Source organism: Sitophilus oryzae, unplaced genomic scaffold (genome assembly GCF_002938485.1).
Source record: "Sitophilus oryzae breed Bouriz unplaced genomic scaffold, Soryzae_2.0 scaffold_172_pilon_pilon, whole genome shotgun sequence".
NCBI classification, from domain to species: domain Eukaryota; kingdom Metazoa; phylum Arthropoda; class Insecta; order Coleoptera; family Curculionidae; genus Sitophilus; species Sitophilus oryzae.
The window spans coordinates 4,822,388-4,843,509 of NW_022146424.1; the positions used below are offsets into that span (position 1 = coordinate 4,822,388).

At 32.3% G+C, this 21,122-nt stretch overlaps 1 protein-coding gene across 1 annotated transcript in view; it reads right to left on the minus strand.

Moving 5' to 3' along the window:
• Window positions 1-21,122, minus strand: part of LOC115881607 — a 109,823-nt gene that overhangs the window by 43,783 nt on the left and 44,918 nt on the right. Inside the window, exon 2 of the mRNA XM_030899155.1 lies at window positions 1,479-1,738. Coding sequence (XP_030755015.1) covers window positions 1,479-1,601 — 123 coding nt within the window. The 5' untranslated portion in view covers window positions 1,602-1,738. The remainder of the gene's footprint in view (window positions 1-1,478; window positions 1,739-21,122) is intronic.

Below are 21,122 nucleotides of genomic sequence, written 5' to 3' on the forward strand. Positions count from 1 at the left end.
TACTTTTAAATTGTTTTAATTAATAATATTCTAATATATGTGGATTAGAATAGTATTCTAAATAAATGTGGATTTGGCTCAGAAATCAATATAATAATAAATTATGAAAATAAACGTCTCTGTTTTTATAAATCAGCATTCGTCAAAAAATAAATAAAATTTATAAGGCGTTACTTTTTACCACACTGTCTAATACTCACACAAAATTCAGTTTTTTAGTATTTGGAGCAATTATTATTAATCAACGTAAACAATCAATTAATGTAGTTTGAATACTGGGATCATATTAATTGGTCCCCTTTAACAAAAAATATTTAAACAGTTTTTTTAATTTTTTTACGATATAAGCAAACTATATCGACAATATTAGTATATGTACTCTTTGAAAATTTGTTACATCTTTAAAAATAATCTGAAATTTCAATATTCCATGGGTATATTGATAAATAAGGTCTAAATTATAAGAAAATGCATTTTCTACGAAAACTTGAAGAGATAGGTAAAAAATGGTATAATAAAATTTGATAGACAATTACATTGTGCATCTGATTCACGTAAAATATATAGGGTGTTCTATTTAAATTAAACACGTTATTGCCGTTTAAAGCTAGTAATTATTTAATATACATTTTTGGACACTCTGTATAAGGTAGTAAATTTTTTATTATTGCAACATAATCTCTGGTCAATAAATAATCTTCAGTAAATATTTAGTATTAAAAACTTTGATACCCTTAGAGAAATGAAGCCTTAAAATTTTTACTGGAATTTCATAAAATTGAAAATATTTCAAAAACGGTAAGGTTTAAGTACGATGAACCTTAATCAAATTTACCTTTATTTTAAGGGTAGAATCTAAAAATAAAATAATATACAGGGAGTTCCATTTAAAAAAATACAACTATAATATTTTTTACTTAGTTGGGACACTCTGTATTTTGTAAAAATATTTTTAAATTGTAGCTCTAGTAATCCTTCAACGAACCCAAAACTTACAATTTGTAAAAATCTAATCGTTTAGCTACAATACTCCGTGTCGTATGTGGTGAACAACCCTGTATACTAGGCATTTTAAATGTTTCTATAAACGGCATATTATTAGGCACATTTGCATACATGTATGCCATAACTTTTCACTAGATTAACCATCGTCGTATCTCCTAAAGTTTTTAAGATCCCAGTGGAGTCGAATTTGAGTTATCTTGTATAGATTAAAAGAGGACCATAATATATATGTAACGGATGCAGTGGAATAGGTCAATAAAAGAACCACCTCAAAATATTTAATCTAATCTACCTAATCCAAACATTTAAACAGATAAACATTTCTTTGGTTGAGCTAGGCCTTATAATATTCTTGAGAGTGAGGAATTTAACTTATTTTAATTCTGTTTTCTTGAACTTTTGCGGTTAACCCAAAATACAATAACAATCACACTTTAAAATAATATATAACTATTAATGATTGCTGAATTTACCTGGTCTGGGTAAAGTTCTTGTAAGGGTTCTTGGATTCCTTGAAGACCGTCCTTTGTCTGCTGAGGCACGCTGGATCCCAAATAGAGAACGCGACACCTGCAAATCGGGGTGGATTCGGTCATTTTCAGGGGTTGGTGCTACAATTAGGTATGAAATTGGTAATTGCAGGTTACAGTTCCGAGATTTTTATGGTTTTGAGCAGGTTAAGTTGAGGTTAGAAGGTTTGGACGGTGGAGAACTGGCATGATGAATGAAATATCTGAAACAAGAATAATGCTTATATAATATACCTACTGTTTATTTCTCATAAAAAATATAAATAGGCTTAGTACCAGATTAGTACTAAGAAATTTAAACAAAAAATTAACTTCTCACTTAAATAGTAGAGTATGTATATACAGAGAAGACCAGGCTAGTAGTAACATAGCAAGTTGCCGGACGAATTTACGTTTACCCAATTTGCGTTCGTACTCGAGATTCACTGCCAGCTAGTCGGTTAGTCAGGCAGTACGCAGTTACAGTTGTGCTTGGACGGGTCGGTCGTGACAGACTAGGAATACAACGCGAGGAGTGCCGAGTATTTATTATTTTCATTTTAAGTGTTTACCTTCACTTAACGTAATATTTAAAATAAAAATACCTAAATCTTTATTATTTGAGTGTGTTTACAAGCCTAAACTAAAAATAAATAAATTCTCTAAACCCCAAAAAAAATTAAAATATTACTCTAAATAAAAAAAGTTATAACAAGTGTTGAAAAAGACCACCTTCTTGTGCTAGACAGAAATCTAGGCGGTCGTAAAATCCCCATCTGACATTGGCTAATATATTAGGGCTAATAGTTTGGAAAGCCTCTCGTATTTTTACTTGAAGCTCATCCAGATTATTAGCCCTATTATGACCATACACTTTGGGTTTTACATAACCCCACAAATTTTACACGAGAACTGTCGCGTGAGAATCTATGTATTCACATTTTGGGCTTATTAAAACACGAAGAACACAAATCTATGAAACATCTTATCACATACATAAAGTACGTCTGTCTTACAGCTACAGGGCATCCGTGTGAGAGGGGAAACGATATTCTCTATGTTTCGCGTAAAAATTAGACGACGTCCCAACAAAATTGACAAATTTGCAAGTAGCCAATAAAATGAGTGGGCGGAGCGAGGCAATGCACCCCTGATCGACGTAAAATATATTGTTTATTTTAAATGTTTTTTGTCCGCATTCCTTTCATAGACACAGATCCACCAGTCTGCTTTTTATCCGGCGGACGGGTATACGCTAATTCGTCCGGTTCTGTTTATGTTACTACTACGGTGGTCCAGTCTGTATAGGCTTGGTGCATTTCAGTTGATTTCAACGAATTCCGACCGCAACGCTTCAACGACAGAAATCAAAAATTATATTCAGTATGATCAAGCCGCCCGCGCCCGCGCCATCCCGGTTACAGTTCACGTTGATCGTATTAAAATAATATTGAAATAGTGGCTTTGTCATACTATTTAAGTATTTTAGTTTCTTGCTAGTGCAGTTATTGAAACTATAAAACACTCAGGTACGAAGTCTGTGCGATGTAACGCTGTTTCAACCAGTAAAAAATAAGTGAAAAAGAATTTGAACTAGGCATCGCGTCGTGTTTCAAATATTAATGAAATTGACCAAAAATTGTTAACGCGCAAAAGGAAAGCGTAATTAGGGCGTTGCTGGGTGCAATAACATTCAATAACTCAACTTTCCTAGATATTCAACTCTCCCGAAACAACATTTTATAGCTTCATAGTTTCTCACATCAATTTGATCAAAAGCAAAAATGGATTCAAGCAGTTCGACGAAACAAGTGAGTAAACAAAGTGTTACACAATCAAAAAATTAAATAGTCATATGGATAAAATATAATTTGCAATATTAATGGTATACTTTTTTTAATCGACTAGTGATTAAATGTTATGTACCTTTAGATAAGTTTGTCATAGCCGAAATAGCCCCAATTATGCCCCACTAGCAAAACCGGTGATTAAAACTATGCTCGCTACCGTAGTTAAACTCATCTAAAAAGTTTTTTTTAACTGGAATAATAAATTATAATACAAGTGAGACCTTCTGAAAATATCAAAATATTTACTTTTTTATTTTTATTTTTAGAATTTTCACAAATTATACTTCCTAACGCTTTTAGAACAATTAAATAACACATTTCTCGTATACTCGCTATTTAAACCCGTGTATTTGTATATATCAGTTGTTTACGATATTCTCCGATGGTGGCAGCACCGGCGGAGAGTGGACCAAGCTTCTTCTTCTTTTAGAAGGCGTATCGCCTGTTTAGTTCCGGTTTCCTCCTCGTCTAAGCAACTCTTGCGAGGTTGACTGCCAACTGTCTTGCCAACGTTTAGGTGGTCGTCCAGTAGGTCTTCTGCCATGGGGTACGTTGTTGCGAATTATTATGGCCATTCTGTCGGGGCCCATTCTATTGACATGCTGGTTCCATTCTCTTCTTCTCTGCCTTATCCATCTGACAACGTCGTTTGTTTGGCACTTTTCTCTTATGTCTACATTTCTCTGTCTGTCCCTCAATGTGTATCCAGTTATCATTCTTAAGGTCTTCATTGCAGTAGTTCGTAGGATTCTTTTTATTACTGATGTTTCAGCTCTGGTTTCCGCACCATATGTCATCACTGATCGTATGCAGGTTTTGTATATTCTTGACTTACATTCTGTACTCAAATGTTTGTTTTTCCAATCTAGATGGAATTTAAGATGTCCTGATATTGCGGCAGCTTTATTGGCTTGTTTCCTTACTTCTTCTTCCAGGAATCCTGAGCTTGTAATTTTGCATCCGAGGTATTCGAATTACATTATCTGATCAATAGTTTTGTTTTTTATTACCAATTTGCACCGTAGAATAGGCTCCTTTGTAATGGTCATGCATTTGGTCTTATTTGTGGAAATTTGCATGTTAAGTTTTTCTGCCTGTCTGTTAAAAGCTTGTAGCATTCTTTGGAGGTCGTCCTCTGACTCTGCAATAAGTACTGCGTCATCGGCATAGCATAATATGTTAACTTTATGCATTCCAATTCGATATCCTAGTCCAGTATTCTTGACGGTTTTTATTACTTGATCCATGATTGTGTTGAATAACAGAGGGCTGAGGCAAATTTTTGAACTCTCGCCTTGGCGAATACCAGTTGTATTTCGAAGATGCTGCGTTAAGGTAAAGTTTGTTCTTATTTGGGTTGTTGTGTTTGTGTTTAAGTCCTTGATAAGTTCTGTGAGTTTTTTTCGAGACATTACTGCTTTCCAAGATGGTGATGATGTCTTTTAGTTGGACTCTATCAAAGGCCTTTGTTAAATCTATAAAACATAGATAGGCTGGAGAGCCTATCCATTCTAAGGATTCTAAGGATTTTTCAACTAGTTGCCTGAGTATGAATAGTGCATCGGTAGTTGATCGGTTTCTTCGGAATCCTTGTTGTTCCTCGCTTATTGGCACTATTGAGGAGATTTTGTCCGCAATGATCTTAATCAGAAGTTTTAGCGAGGTGCTCAGTAATGTTATTCCTCTATAGTTTGCAGTCCTCTATAGTTTGCTGTCTTTTTAAAAATGGGTATTGTTATACTTTGTTTCCATTCTTCTGGTATTTTCTTATGATAGCCGTGCCTGCGTTTTTTATTAGTTCGTTTGGTATTTTATCTTGATTAGGAGATTTTCTATTCTTAAGTTTCCTTATTGTCTCTTCTACTTACTTGTAAGTGATTTGCGCATGATCTTCTATATTATCTCTTTGGCTTGTCTCTTGTGCTTCCATTGGTTCATCTGTTTCTGCGTAGTCTCTGAAATATTTTTCCCACGTATCTTCTGCAATTGTTCTTAGTTGTATTATGGACCAAGCTTATAGAACAGAATGAGTAAATATCTACCATAAAGTAAGTATTTTATAAGAGTATCAAATATAATAACTATATCATTATGGCGGTTCATTTCAAAAAAATCCAGTGGGTTTATCAAGAATATATTTATGTATACATATGATTAATTTATAATTGATGAATACATTAATAACTAACTCGTACAGAATTCGTCTGACCCCTGCCATGATACAATCTGAATACATTACAGAACATCGGAAACGCTGGTCAAAGCCAAGAATTTGCCGAAGGGCATATTCAAAACGATCATCATAAGCGGAATTTGTGTCGCTCGGAGAGAAATTTTTACGACAGGTGCTTCGCTTTTATTACAATAGTAAACGTCGATAGAAAGCAAGCGTATTTACAAATTTGATGTTCAAATTAGCGAGTTCTGAATGGATTAGGAACAATACCATTAGGATTTTCATAAGGTTTAATTTTAAATTATTTTTGTAGAAAGTGACAATTACGGATGCCAGCTGTGGTGTTGAAAAGATCTGAAAATTTCATGTAAGAGTTCACATAGCGAACGGTTGTATACTTCCGGAAGCCTTTTTTTCAACGCCATTCATAGATGCAGAAATCATCCGCTGATAGTCAAGGAGGCCTTCAAGGAAGCGACAACTCAGTAACCGTCAATTCAAATTTGGTCAAAGATTGCTTAGAGAAGCTGAACAAAGTAGACAAGTCCTTCTATCCTGGGTACCAGGTCACCAAGGGATAGAAGGTAATGAAAAAACAAACGATCTAGCGATAGAAAAGGAACAGACAGTATACACTGAAAAAGTATAAAAACTTGTAAAAATAAAATATTTTTGCATAGTTTCACAAAAAAAATATAATTTTACAAAACAGTTTATTAATATTAAATGATTATTAACAAACGATATTATTTTCACAACGAGTTTTATGTGTTTAAAAATTAAATTTAAATCAGTAATACAATCTTGTAGTAAAATCGCATGTCTCTATACATATTCACAAAACATGTATCAATTTACCATAATATGTTGTATTAATCGATTGAAAACGTAGTTAGAGGAAAGATGAGGAACATTTTAATATAAGCAGTTTTTTGAACAGGTGGGAGTCTCAGAGCGTGGGTGATAAGTGTTTTCATAATTTAAGGGTATAGGTATATTATATGAATTATGTTTATACAGGGTTGTTCACCGCATACGACACGGAGTATTGTAGCTAAACGATTAGATTTTTACAAATCGTAAGTTTTGGGTTCGTTCAAGGACTATTAGAGCTACAATTTAAAAATATTTTTACAAGATACAGAGTGTCCCAAATAAATAAAAAAATCCAAAGTTGTATTTTTTTAAATGGAACATCCTGTATATTATTGCATTTTTAGTTTCTACGATTTGTATAAAGGTAAATTTGATTAAGGTTTATTACACTTAAACCTTACTGTTTTTGAAATATTTTCAATTTTGTGAAATTGCAGTCAAAATTTTAAGGCTTCATTTCTCCAAGGGTATCAAAGTTTTTAATACTAAATATTTACTGAAGTTTATTTATTGATCAGTTATTGTGTTGCAATACAAGAAAATGCATTTTCTACGGAAACTTGAAGAGATAGGTAAAAATGGTATAATACAATTTGATAGACAATTAAATTGTGCATCTGATTCTCATAAAATATACAGGGTGTTCCATTTAAATTAAACAAGTTATTGCCGTTTAAAGCTAGTAATTATTTAAAATAAATTTTAGACTCTGTATAAAACAGTATAATTTTTATTATTGCAACACAATAACTGATCTATAAATAAACTTCAGTAAATATTTAGTCTTAAAAACTTTGATACCCTCGGGGAAATGAAGCCTTAAAATATACTGCAATTTCACAAAATTGAAAATATTTCATAAACGGCAAGGTTTAAGGTTTATTTCATAAACGGCAAGGTTTAATTAATAAACCTTAATCAAATTTACCTTTATTTTAATCGTAGAAACTAAAAATGTAATAAGATACAGGGTGTTCCATTTAAAAAAATACAACTTTGGATTTTTTTATTTATTTGGGACACTCTGTATCTTGTAAAAATATTTTTAAATTGTAGCTCTAGTAGTCCTTCAAAGAACCCAAAACTTACAATTTGTAAAAATCTAATCCTTTAGCTACAATACTCCGTGTCGTATGTGATGAACAACCCTGTATATAGTTTTTGTAAATATAAAGCCAGCCCTCTTAGAAAACACAATCTCCATTTATTATAAATATTTGCATTTTAATTTTAGCGACTTTATAAGTAAACATAATTGTTCCATATCAACATATCTCTAAGTATTATTTATTCTTTCAGACTGTGTTTCGGAGGACAAATTTAATAGAGGACCGTAGTATATAGAGTCCTCATACATCCATAGTTTCCAAGTTGACTCTTTGGATTAAATACTTTTTTTTCCATATTTTTTTATTTTGTATCTAAAGGTAGTTTTGTTCCTATTTTGGTTAGGCGCAGAATTCCAGTAAGGTTCTTCTAGACAAGAAGAGATGCAATAAGTATCTTACATATATAAGTTCTGTTTTGTGACTTTTTTATTAACCTTTATAATAAATATTATTATTATAAAGTGATTTATTAATTTTATTAATATTTACTAATGCTTTGTGAATTTACAAAAGTAATTGTAAATTCACTATAATAAAATGTTTTAATTTGTTGTTACTCTATAGTAATAGTACAAGAATTTGGCAATTTTAAAAGATGAATTTACAACTAATAAGTAAATTTACAATGAGATAAACATTTTTTACTGAACAGGAATTTTTTGAAGAGAACAATATGTCTTCAAGGATCATCTCGGTAGATTGAAGCTACTGTGATTGAAGGCTAGTAGGCCCACCACATAAAATCTATCTATCTACCAAATTAATAGGACCAGTTTGAAAATAAGAATATATCTTTCAAAACTGAATGATTTCCTGTCATTGGCTATTTCTACTCATCATTACACAATAATATATCAATCGTAAGGATAACAAAAACTTTCGCCGTTGCGTTCGCAGAAAATGATGGAGGTGCAGCTACCATTGCATCCGAACAGATGGGAAAGTAAATTGGATCGTTGCGTAGCAGGTTACAGTCTGATTATAAGTATTATCCCAGAGAAATAAGCCAACGCAGAGAACGTTTTTGGAGCACTTATCAACACAATCTTTATATTTTAGTTTTCAACTTGTAATGTCTCAAGAGGAGTCGACTTCGTACGATAGACGAAGTTTTTCATAGATAAATTTTAGAGATATAAACACTGATTGTAACATTTTAATACTTATTATTACCATTTTTTTAGTTTCTTGCTAAGATTTACAATAATTTCAGTACATTTAAAGTACAGGGTGTCCCATTTTAATTGAAATCATACGGTATCTCCGATATTAGTAAAGATAGGAAAATGCGATTTGTACAAACCTGTCTCACTTTTTTGTCAAACAAAAGATGCTATAAACAAAATTTGCATATCCCTCTTCGTCTGAGCTACAGGGTTAATATGGATCATATCGAGAAAATGAAAACTGATTCCTGTAGAACTTTTTACGTAGAATACAGTGGCGTAGCCTATTTTTCTAAAAATATTTTTGAAAATATGAACTAAAGTTATATTTTTTCAGATGGAATACCCACTACATTTATAAATCATATGATCCGTGTTGCTATGAGCTTCTCAAAAATATATATCACTCTATTATTATTTGTTATCTAATTTTGTCTTGTTCTATCTTTCCTTTTTCTATATCTATCTAATTCTAATCTACAATATATAAAATGTTAATGTTTATCTCTGTCGTCTCTACTGAAGTAACGATTTGCTCTAGAAAGTTGCTTTTTTTACTTAAAGTTAGCTAATTGGTTCTTCTAAAAACTGTCGTCGCCGGATTTTTTGTTTCTCATTTAATTAAAAAATAAAAATAAAAAGTATTTTTTTCCTGATGTCGTGGAGGATGCGACAGGCTTCAACTAGTCTATTATTATTTTCACTATTTACTGCAATATTTAAAATATATCATTTTTTTTATTAGTAGGCCGTGATAAGTAACAAAAAAATCAAAGTGGTCTTTTAATTTCATTTAATAAATAGTCAGTAGTACACATCATATTAATATTTTATTTGGGATTGATATATTTTATTTTGGAATATATTTTACTTTTTTTATAACGGAATTTATTATAACGGGATGAGTTTGCAATTATCTAAAAGCTTGCATTATTAAAGCATTTTTCAGGTGTTCGATATTGTTGTAGTTGCCATGATATATTTAATTTGTCAAATAAACCCAAAATCAAAAATTGAGAACGGACAAATCCGGGGATCAGGGAGGCCATTTGGGTCCATTGCATTGGTTCCAATTCATTGATTTGAGAAATAATAATTTAACAAAATTGTAATATTTTTAAAGTTGTAAGGGGGAATCCCATCTTGCTGATAGTATATTTCACGTAAATTAGCTAAAGGAATATCTAAAAGTTCCGGTACGATAGCTTCGAAGATTTACTAATAGCGGTAGAGAGTTAAGTTTCCCTAATACATAAAGAACTTATTAGTGGCTCCCAAAATAAAACAAGAGATAGATAGCAGTATGCTATTAATAATTCTTTAGTTTCTTTTATTATCAATCATGGCCTACTAATATGATCTTTTAATAAAAACTTTTAAATATTGCAGTAAATAGTAAAAATAAATATAGAGTCATATATTTTTGAGAAGCTTATGGCCAACCAGATCATATAATTTGTAAATATACAGGGTGGTCCATTTAAGCAAACATAACTTCCTCGATAATCTGTTCATATCTTCAAATATTCTTTTCGTAGAATAACAGACTACGCCACACGATTCTACGTAAACTGTTTTACAATAAACAGTTTTCATCTTCTCGATACCTTTAAACTATAACAGAGATACAGGTGGTGTCTCAAATTGCAACATTTTTTAAATGACCCTGTAGCTCAGAAACGAAGAGGGCTATGAAAATTTTGTTTACGGTGTCTTCCATTTGACAAAAAAGTGGGACAGGTTTGTGAAAACAGCACCCTTCAATCTTCACTAATAACGGAGATACCGTATGATTTAACTAAAATGGGACACCCTGTACAGGTATAATTTATACACATAAAAAAGTGCACCAAACATTCAAAAATTAAAATTTGTGAAGCAAAACATACAAAAATATGTTTCAAAGTGGTTACAGTAATGTCGTTGTTGTCCTCCATCTCCATCTCTGATATCAGTCCTACCAAAGTTGATAGCACACATAGTTGTTGTCTCGGCGCACTAAGTGATGAGATGTTCTGATGTACGTGTGGTCATTTTCCTCACAGAATCTGCATACGTCATTGTTTCTTGGTTTTAATCTACTGAGGTGTTCATTGAGTTAAAAAACCCATGGATAATCCAAAGATTGTAAGTCCTGAGAAATGTTATCGAATGTATTATACAGTTGTGATTCCTATTCCAGGTTACGGATGGAGTCTTCCAGGTTCTTGAGTTCCGCTTTAAGTTAGTTTCCACTTGCTAAACAGAACGGTTCTCCAATTAGAGGAGTGTTTTTCTAGCTCCTTATCTAGATAGATCTGCCTCTATGGTTACTTATTTCGCTGAGAGACTTATGCAGTTCGTTCTTAAGGCGTAACTCCGATTAATCATTTACACTGTGACATTTTCTCATCATTTATCATCTTTTATTTCAGCCACGGATCGTTAAGAGTCATTTATGAAATACAGTTCTCGAGCGCGGAACAGTAACCTGCAACCAGCAATTAATATCAGATCACTAAAAAAAATGTGCAATTTATTTCTTATTAAATGCGGGGTGTATTGTATGGAGCTGCTTATTAACAATAAAGGATACTGGAACAAGCTTTAATTTAAAAGCTCCGTGTAAAAGAAAGCTCTTTGTTTGAAACTTCTTTACGCGTGATGGGAGTAAAAATTCAAAGCCGCGATCACAAGCTAGCATTACGCAAAGCGTCACCAAAATGGTTACGATCTTGGAGTGTTGTAACTCTGGTCCTATGTCTGTAAGCTAGGTGGCTGAAATTTGGAATGTAGATGTGGCTCTAAAAGCCCCATCTATTCACGATATTTTGACGACGTTTCGTGCACTACGAAACCCCATCGTCAAATCAAAAAATCGTCCGATTTAAATGAAACTTGACATGTCCATAGATTGATCCAAAGCCACCTTGACCGTGTACGGCACGCCCAACAAACATTTGAAGTTAAAATTACGTTAAATTAACCACCTGGATTATTATTGACCAACTGGAAATTGGTCGAAATTTCCAAAAATTGACGTTAAAAGTCCCAAAGTGGGGAATAAATCTAAAGTAATTTGGAAGTTAAAAACAGGTTAACAGGTTATAATGTCTTGTATGAAATATGGGCTATGAAGTCAAAAATAACCGACCTGAGGTCATAACATGATAAAATAGAGGTAAATTTTACTAAAAATAGTCCTAATTTATACCACCTACATTTTAACATGGGAAAGAAAGAAAAAGAATAAGGTAAAGTATTTTTCTTTTTAATATGTGTATGTAAATGAATTTCCCAATAATGAACCAGGAAGACAAACAAGTGTGGTAATAACGGGCATGGCCGTTTGAACATAAATCCAATATGGATGAAATACCTACATAAAATACGCACTTCCAGCAAATGTAAATAAGTTATTGCACAGGTTATTGGTAAGAAGTGGATTATTGGACTCGCAAGATAATTATGTCTGCGGAGAAAATTTTTCTGTGAGATGTAAATATGATAGGCCCTAAAAAATTATGCGCCATTATAATTTTATGTATTTTCAACAATTAATTTTAGAATAAATCGTTACTATCAAGGTTCTAACCTAACTTTTTTTCAACTAACTTCCTTGGTACACTTTTAAAGTTCTTAATTAGTTAATTTAACTTGTGGTAGGTAGTATTATTCACAAAGGTCTGTTTATTTTTCTCAATAGTTTAGAACAATATCACAAAAAAATATTTTTTGAAAACAAATTGGATAAGAAAATGGCCGCTAATGGTGTTTTCAACTATTCGTCTATGAAGTCCGCTTTCTTTTTATGAGGTTAAGATTTCTTTAAATTAATAACCTCAAAGAAAACAGAAAACTTTTATTTTCTTTGAGTGACAGTTGATGATATTTTATGCTAAGTTCGGTAATTACATCTTCGAGCAATGCGATTAACTTTTCACAGTAATCATGTGTCCTAAAATGAGAATATTTATTGACGGTCACGTGACATGTCAAATTTTTATCCTTTTGCTAGCCGATGCAATTACCGAACTGGCCTAAACTAGAACACTAACTAACCAAACCAAATTAGTTTTCTTTGCTTATTATTTGTAAAAGTTTTGTGTTTTGGGATTGTGAATGTTATTATAGAGGACTTTTTGTTTTTATTGCACATAATGGACAGGTTTAAGATTGTGTCGGTAATAAAAAAGAAACGCATTGAATATTCTTTCGTTCCCCACCAGTGGGAACAAGGTAATGTGCTATGACGTAATAATCCCTCGAAAACTGTTTTAAACGGAAATCACCCCAGAATCGATTTTAGTATTAGCTAGTTAGGCATAGACTAAAATAAAAACGTGGGGCCCATTAACTATTGCTGTAATACTTTTTTCTATACTAAGTGTGGATTGCATCGACTAACTATAATCGTAACTGGAGATTTTGACAATCAATAACCAGCCGTGGCGGCTTCACCAGCGAACGCCGAGCTCAATTTTCAACCTAATTTGAACTCCTCCAAATAAGGTCCCATTTGAAGTTATTAACAACTAAATTTTAACCTAACTTGAAAACCAAAAAATGCCTTCAACCCGAGACAAATTTGGGGTTATAATAAAGTAACATTTGACTTACGTTAAGTCCCTGTAGTCTTAATGCCCTCAATAGGTTATCAGTAACTAGATTTTAACAATGCCAGCTAACTTCAACTACTTGCTACTTTTCAAAGGCATAATTTTAGGTTATTAACTAGTTTACGACCTCATTTTTAGATTTCTCGCACTTTATTCCCTACAAGAAATTTATTAAGTTAAATATAAGTAAAATTCAACCAAATAGTGTTTAATTTTCCGTGGTCAATGGTTTTTTCTCCTTCCTATGCTACTTGGGCGTGTCACTGTGACAGTTAGTTTTGACGTAAGAAAAAGTTGATTAGCTGACGGTCCCATCCTGCAAAGTTGGATACGACGTTTCGTTTACATCTTCATCAGGGCGGGACTAAGGATTTGATATTGAAGAAAAATGTGGGTCGATTTCGGCATAATTCGGGACGGGCTACAGGATATGCTTATCCAAAATTGTTCAAATTTGGCATGTGCATTCAGCATACGCAAATCTTAAAAAAAAAACTTTGTATGACTTGGCTGTAAATTAATAGGGAGCCAATATTTAGAAAGTTCAAAATTTGCATGAGACTTCCTATATGTTTCCAACGACGATGCACCACCCGGTTTATGACTCGATATCGTTTTGTCTAATAATACTTATTAACTAGTGATGATACAAACATTGCTCATCGCTCAGAATTGCTAAAGGGTATTTAGCATTTTAAACAACCACAAACTTAATTTCAAACCATTATATTCTGTATAAAATATTTATTTGCTGTTAATACTTGTTGCTATTTGCATAGCTTTGTTTATGAAAATATCAATCGACTGCTTTACCCAAAACATCTCGATCCGGTTTTGTTTTTTTTTTTTAATTATACGGACGTGATTCAATGTTCACTTTCGCGCATTACCTTGACTTTCAAACAAAATGGAAAACTTTAATTTTCACTATTTCGCAGTTTTCCCGCAATGGTATAATGACGACATAAAAAATATCGTTAGATTTTCTTTCTGCGAAAATATCTTCTAGTAAAATTAAACTGTTAATTAAAGTTTTCTGCTACACCGAATATGCCACTATATGCTGTATACAGGGTGGCCCATCGAAAACGTTCCGCAAGGCATAACGGCCAGGGTAATTTTTTTTTCAGAAAATCCAAAAACACGTCAATTTTGTTTGTGAGGGGGACAACTTTTGCCCCAAAAATGGGGCAAAAGTTTTGCCCCAAAAAAATTTGAAAAAAATTAATTTTGAAAAAAAAATATCTTGGCCGTTATGTCTTGCGGAACGTTTTCGATGGGCCACCCTGTACATAGGGTCCGGCTCATAGAATAAACAAATTTGGGAATTTTTTTTAAGTGTAAACCTAAAGTATGTATGAGGATGTATTTCAGGAAAATATTTTATCTTCTATATGGTGGCTCAAAAAAGTATGAGTGGATCGAGATGATTCTTTTAAACGGAAAACCCTGTATAGTATTGGCATTATTGCATTTTTGGCGTCCGTTCAGATCACTTTTCATAATCCTAAGATATGGGTAAATATATTTCGGTAGTTTCAGAGATATCGATAAATAAATAAAAAATCTATATTTTTCAGCTTTTCTTAAAAGAAATACCTATTAAAAATACATGAACTGTCCTGCTATAAGCTATATTAAGTATTTACTTCAGATTTCAGATGGTCTGGACTTAACTTTGCTATAAATATGGTAATCGTAAATCATACACGATGTTCAAAATTCTACGCCAAACTATCTAAAATATGAAATAATTTTTCTGCTCCGGTATAATATTTTTTATTAGATGTAGATTTAAAAAATAAACATTTTTTGTATTCAAAGTATTTTAAAATTTTTAATGGTTTTGCAGATACACGCAATTTTATTTCATATGGCTCATCAACGATAAAATACGAGAGAAAACCCATTGGGTGGCTTTGATATAAATTTACTGTGGAAAATGCCATATGAAATATAAAACCGCGAATATCTGCGAAACCGTTAAAAATTTTGAAATACACTAAATACAAAAAATTTTCATTTTTTAATTCTCCATCTATTGAAAAATATTATGCTGGTTGTTCCATTGGAAAAAAGGAAGAAAAACTATTTTATATTTTAGAAAGTTTGGCGCAGAATTTTGACATCCTGTATGATTTACGTTTACCATATTTATAGCAAAGTAAGTGCAGACCATCTAAAATAAAAACCTAATAAAAAAAAATTGAGTTCACAACATTTCTTGTATGTTTAATACTTTTGATAGGAAAGGCGGACAAATACCTATATATTTTTTATTTAATTATTAATTATCTCTGAAACTGTCGATATATATTTACTCATATCTTAGGATTATGTAAAGTTATCTGAGAGGAAGCTAAATATGCAATAATATATAGGGTGTTCCATTTAAAAAAAATCATCCCGATCCACTCACACTTTTTTGAGCCACCTTATTAGAAGTTAAAATATTTTCCTGAAATACATCCTAGAACATACTTTCGGTTTGCACTTAAACAAAATTCACAAGTTTTTTATTCTAGGAGCTGCAATATTGTCGAACCCTGTATATTATGTACAGGGTGGGTCAAATTCGACGCTTTTAAATGGAAACACCTTTTTCTATAGAAGATAGACAAAAACTAATATCGGTGTCTGGAGCTCAATTTTTGTCAAAAGCATGATGGTGAAAACCGCATATCGATATCTGTTACCGTTTCGGATTACGGGGTGTTTTTCAAAAATATGCATTTTTAACAAATCGCTGTAAGTTTTTTGCTATGGAAAATTTTGTATTTTTATGAAAACAGTTCCAAAGCACCTTTTTACGTAGAATTTAATGGTTTAAGTATAATTTTTTTAAAATTAATAATTTAAGAATTATCAACAGTAAATTTGATTTTTTATATGGGACACCCTGTATATTTTTAATTTATTGAAAAGAATTTAAAATTACCTTTCCAAAAACATAACACACTTGATATTTGCTCGATTCCTTTTCGAGATATAGAGTATATAAAAATTCGCCCGCTTTAAATAAGTAGGCTTTAAACGGCACCGGCTGTAACGCAAAAAAATTCTAGCTGTGAGCGAAAAAATTCTAGCTGTAAAACGAAAATAATATTTGCTATGAGAGATACAGAATTTTATAACAATTTAAAATATATTTAACCAACATCAACACATTTAAACTATATCTAATAACAATAAAAATAAATAGCAAACCAAGACATGAGATTTTGCTACAGGTGTTCGACATATCAACCGTCTTTTGTTATGGACAGACGGGACAGTTTTTGAACATTTTTCACGGAATTCAACTCAGTGGGGGTGAAAGATACCCTCTCATAACTGCTAAGTATTTCTAATTCTTGTCTAGATTATACGGAAGAATAAGGAACCTTTATTCTTCCGCAAATATATCCATAGCATTAGATCCATGGGCACTAAGTAAGGCGGCCTCGAGGGCCAACGGCTGGGATCTTGGTTAGCTATTCAATTATTCTTGAAATTGGCTGCAAAAATTTGCTGATAATTTCAGCGTTCAGAGGCGGTGCGTCGTCTTGCTGGAAAAATATGTTTTCGAGTTCCGTTCCACACCATCAATATGGGATCCAAAGCCTACTAGTTAAAAGTGGCGAACTTTTAAAAATTCTGTATTTCGAAAGGGATTATAACAAAATATCAAGTATGCTATATTTTTGGAAAGGTAATTTTAAATTCTTTTCAGTTAATTAAAAATATAGAGGGTGTCCCAAATAAAAAATCAATTTTTCTGTTGATAACTCTTAAATTATTAATTTTAAAAAAATTATACCTAAACCATTAAATTCTACGTAAAAAGGTGCTTTGGAAATGTTTTCATAGAAATACAACATTTTCCATAGTAAAAAAGTTACAGCGATTTGTTAAAAATATACATTTTTGAAAAACACCCCGTAACTCCGAAACGGTAACAGATATTGATGTGCGGTTTTCACCATCATGTTTTTGATGAAAATTGAGCTCCAGACACCGATATTAGTTTTCGTCTATCTCCTACAGAAAAGGGTGTTTCCATTTAAAAGCGTCGAATTTGACCCACCCTGTACAACAATAATTTGAAAGACGTTCTCTTATTAATCCGAAATAAGAGCTATGAAGAAACACTAAACATAATAAATTAGGTATATTATCCGGATATCAGTTTAGGCAAACAGGTTGTTCAAACTTCTCGGGGAAATTTTTCGACTGGTAACGCATTAAAATAACTCGTAATAGGCCAGGCGTGTCTTTATGTCATTAGCATAAATTAAAACGGTCTTAGAGGAGAGGAAATCTTGGGCGAGATGGAGAATTATAATATACAAGCTTTAAAACAAGCTATTTGAAGTAATGATTATTCATTCATTTAATAATGGCCATTTAAACTATTAAATTTTAAGTGAAATTTACCTGTACATGTGGTGCGTCAAAACACCAGACAAACAGATTTTATGAAAAAGTTGTATTAGACTTTTGTAACGTTTTTAGTTCGTTACATGTTTTTTTTATATATAATATATGATGTCTGGCCTATCATCACCGGATTCCGTCTCGTTCAGGCCGGATAGTTTATTTGACGCGTAATTTTTACGTTCCCTAGTCGCCAACCCTGTTATCGTTCGACAAAACCCTGTTACAATTCTGTGGAGGCGCGCGCTGTCAACATCGCTTCTGTCAACTCTCCGTGCTTAACCTCACTTTGTTTTGACGCTCTGTTGTATCCCAGCTTTTAGAAATGGTGATTATTTAAATCTTGCTGTATAATCTGAATCAGCTGCTATTTCGAGGCTACAGGTAAAGATGAGTTATTACCTTTTATAGATTCGATATTATTATTGAATATTTTTAGGGTAGAGTTATGGATGTCCCAACTTGTATTTGTGTTTTGCTGGCACGTTGGCGTCCCTTTTCTTTTGTCCTCCAGAATGTGACATGGAAGAAAGGACATGTTGTTTATTATTTATTGAGCCCTCGGAAGTATTTCGAGGTAGGTTTATTTTGTTTATTAGGCCTTGTTTGGTTTTAAACAAGAGTTTCATATTTTTAGGGTCCAAGGTACGGACTATTTCCAAGGTACGGACTATTTCCAAGGTACGGACTATTTCCAAGATACGGACTATTTCCAAGGTACGGACTATTTCCAAGATACGGACTGTGTCCAAGGTACGGACTATTTCCAAGGTACGGACTGCGTCCAAGTGCCACAGCGTGGATGTAGCTTGAGTCCCATGCTGCTTCACTCCCATTTCTAAGCCTAGTCAGTAGCTACGGCTGTAGTGATTCATGGTGTCCTCAATCTGGCCCCTTTTGTTGTTTTGACCAACAGGATCGCCGACAGACAGTACAGAGATGCGAGACCACCTCACGCTGCTACTGTTTGAAGCAAGATTACATAAAGAACAGCTAAGTGTAGATTTACGTTCTAGTTTTTATGTTTTAGATTTTCTATATATTCAGTCTTAAACAGTAACGTACATTTTAAATAATATCGTACAGACTATATTTAGTGGTTAAATTATTAAGAACATTTATGTCGATTCAGTAGTTACAATGTGATTTAGATTTTAGGTTTCATTATATTACGCCTTGTAATAGTATTACTTTCTATAGATATTATTATTGCGCTATATTAACAGATGAATAACGAGACATAGATTCTGGAATCTACAGGTTGCAACACATCAGATTTAACACCGCATAAAATTTATCAATTTAAATAAAGTAATGCTACTTTTCTTATATTTTCTATAACGTTACACGCATTGTATTTTTTCATAGTCTTTTCATAGAACATATTTAATATTATTTACATACATAATTTTACTCAACAAATAACCACTATAATAATTATTAAAATTGTACAATGCTATTTACAATCAGAATTCATCATGAATAAATATAGTCATTAGTTTTAAGTAATATACAACTGTGTTTTCTTTCTCTGTACATGCCTGGCGCCCAATATCTATTTCTTTGGTTTATTGTTATTAATTAGTTTTCTTTCCAGTGAAATACCTTATCCACGACTGCTCTCCGATGAAAAGCTGCCGTTTGCAGTGGTAGTTGTTTAAAAAACGCTACACTTTTTTGAAGAGGCGTTAATGTTGTACTTTCCTCTAGAATTTCGTTTTATTTGGAGTAGACATTTAAATGTTATTTACAAAAATCCACCTTCAAATTACTAAAATGTTATAATGCGGCCCAGAGAAAGCTACAATTAAATACCAGCAAAAACATGACTTTGTCATTGCGAATATAAAATAGGTCTTCAAATACGAAGTTATGGTAAAAACTTAAATTTCTGATATAAGTTGTTTTGAAATATCTAAAAACGAATTGCAAGATGTTTTAAATTCACCCCGGAAAAAGGGTGAAATAAATAAATAAAATTATTTGTTCAAAATTTCGGAGAAACGTATAGAATAACATAGGGTGGCCAACTAAGAATGGAGGCCGGCTGTATCTCAGAAAGTACTTATCGTATAACTTTGGGAAAAAAATTCTAATATGTAAATTGACCAAGATAAATCTCTGGAAATTATTTTCAAGTTCGAAAAATGTCCGCTAGGGGGCGTTTCTCTGATAGCCAATCAGAAAACAGGATTTTTCTCAAAAATATGCAGGTGAACAGGTATTTTAAATATTACTATTATAATCATCGAGAAATTTGTATTTTTTTTATATATGAGTGCAACTGTACACTCAAATCGCTTGTCGCTAAGCTTTTATATAATATAAAATTGTGTAATATCATAATAAAAGTTTTAAAGAAAAAGTTTATTTTTTCTTTTTAATGTATTTAAATAAAAGCTTGTTTTTAAGAAGTTTTTTTTCCAAAATTTATTTTTTACTTTTTAAGTTATGCTGGTTTCTCAGTGCCATACACTTAAACTCAATTCTTTTTCTTAAATAACTACCTATGGGTATCCTAATAATATGTGTATCGATTTTCATAAAAAAGGAGAACTTTAAAAAACGACAGCTATCAAATTTGACAGTTCAAATGTGAGACAAAAAAATGAAAACCGACATGGGGTAGGGAGCATTCAGCATTCTTTATGTAATCTTGCTCCTGGCCAGGGTTCGGAAGTAGTTAATTAAGACGTAATTTACTTGATTAACTACGTGTAGTTTTTCTTCAAAAACTACGTCTTTTCCTGTTCATTAACTACATGAAAACTACGTTAATAAACTATGTATTGAAATTATGAATAATTTCCCTTTGTATGAGGTCTGTTTCCCATAGCTACTATAACTGCCTGTATACATTCCGTTCATACTGTCATTGATGCTGCATATAGGTATCATAATCATCATCTGGCAATAACGATAATAAGCATTAACCAGAACTGACGATCTTAAAAAAGTACAAACAGAAAAAAAATTGTAAAAAGTACCCTAATACTTTGCATTGTTTCCCTTGGCTATTATAACTGCCTGTATACGTCCGTTCATACTGTCATTGATGCTGCATATATCATATTGCGTTATGCTTTCCCATTCTTCTTTAAGAACCAATCGAAGTTCATTTAATGAAGCTGGTACAGCTTCGCCACCTCTAGCCCTCCTGCCAAGCATGTCCCAAACGTCGAAAATGATGGGCAGTTCATAGTAGTATACAGTTCACAATAATCACCAAAGCCGGCTTGTCATATTGAAAAATAACTTAAAAAAAATGATAATTGAAAAAATTGCAAACTGATGGTGTCAAGTTCATTTCGCTCTTAAAAATTAATCGAAGCGTATTTTGACATGATCCAAAAAACAAAATGCTTAGAAGACATGGTTCTGACCGTAAAATTATATTTCAGGAAAATTGACACACGA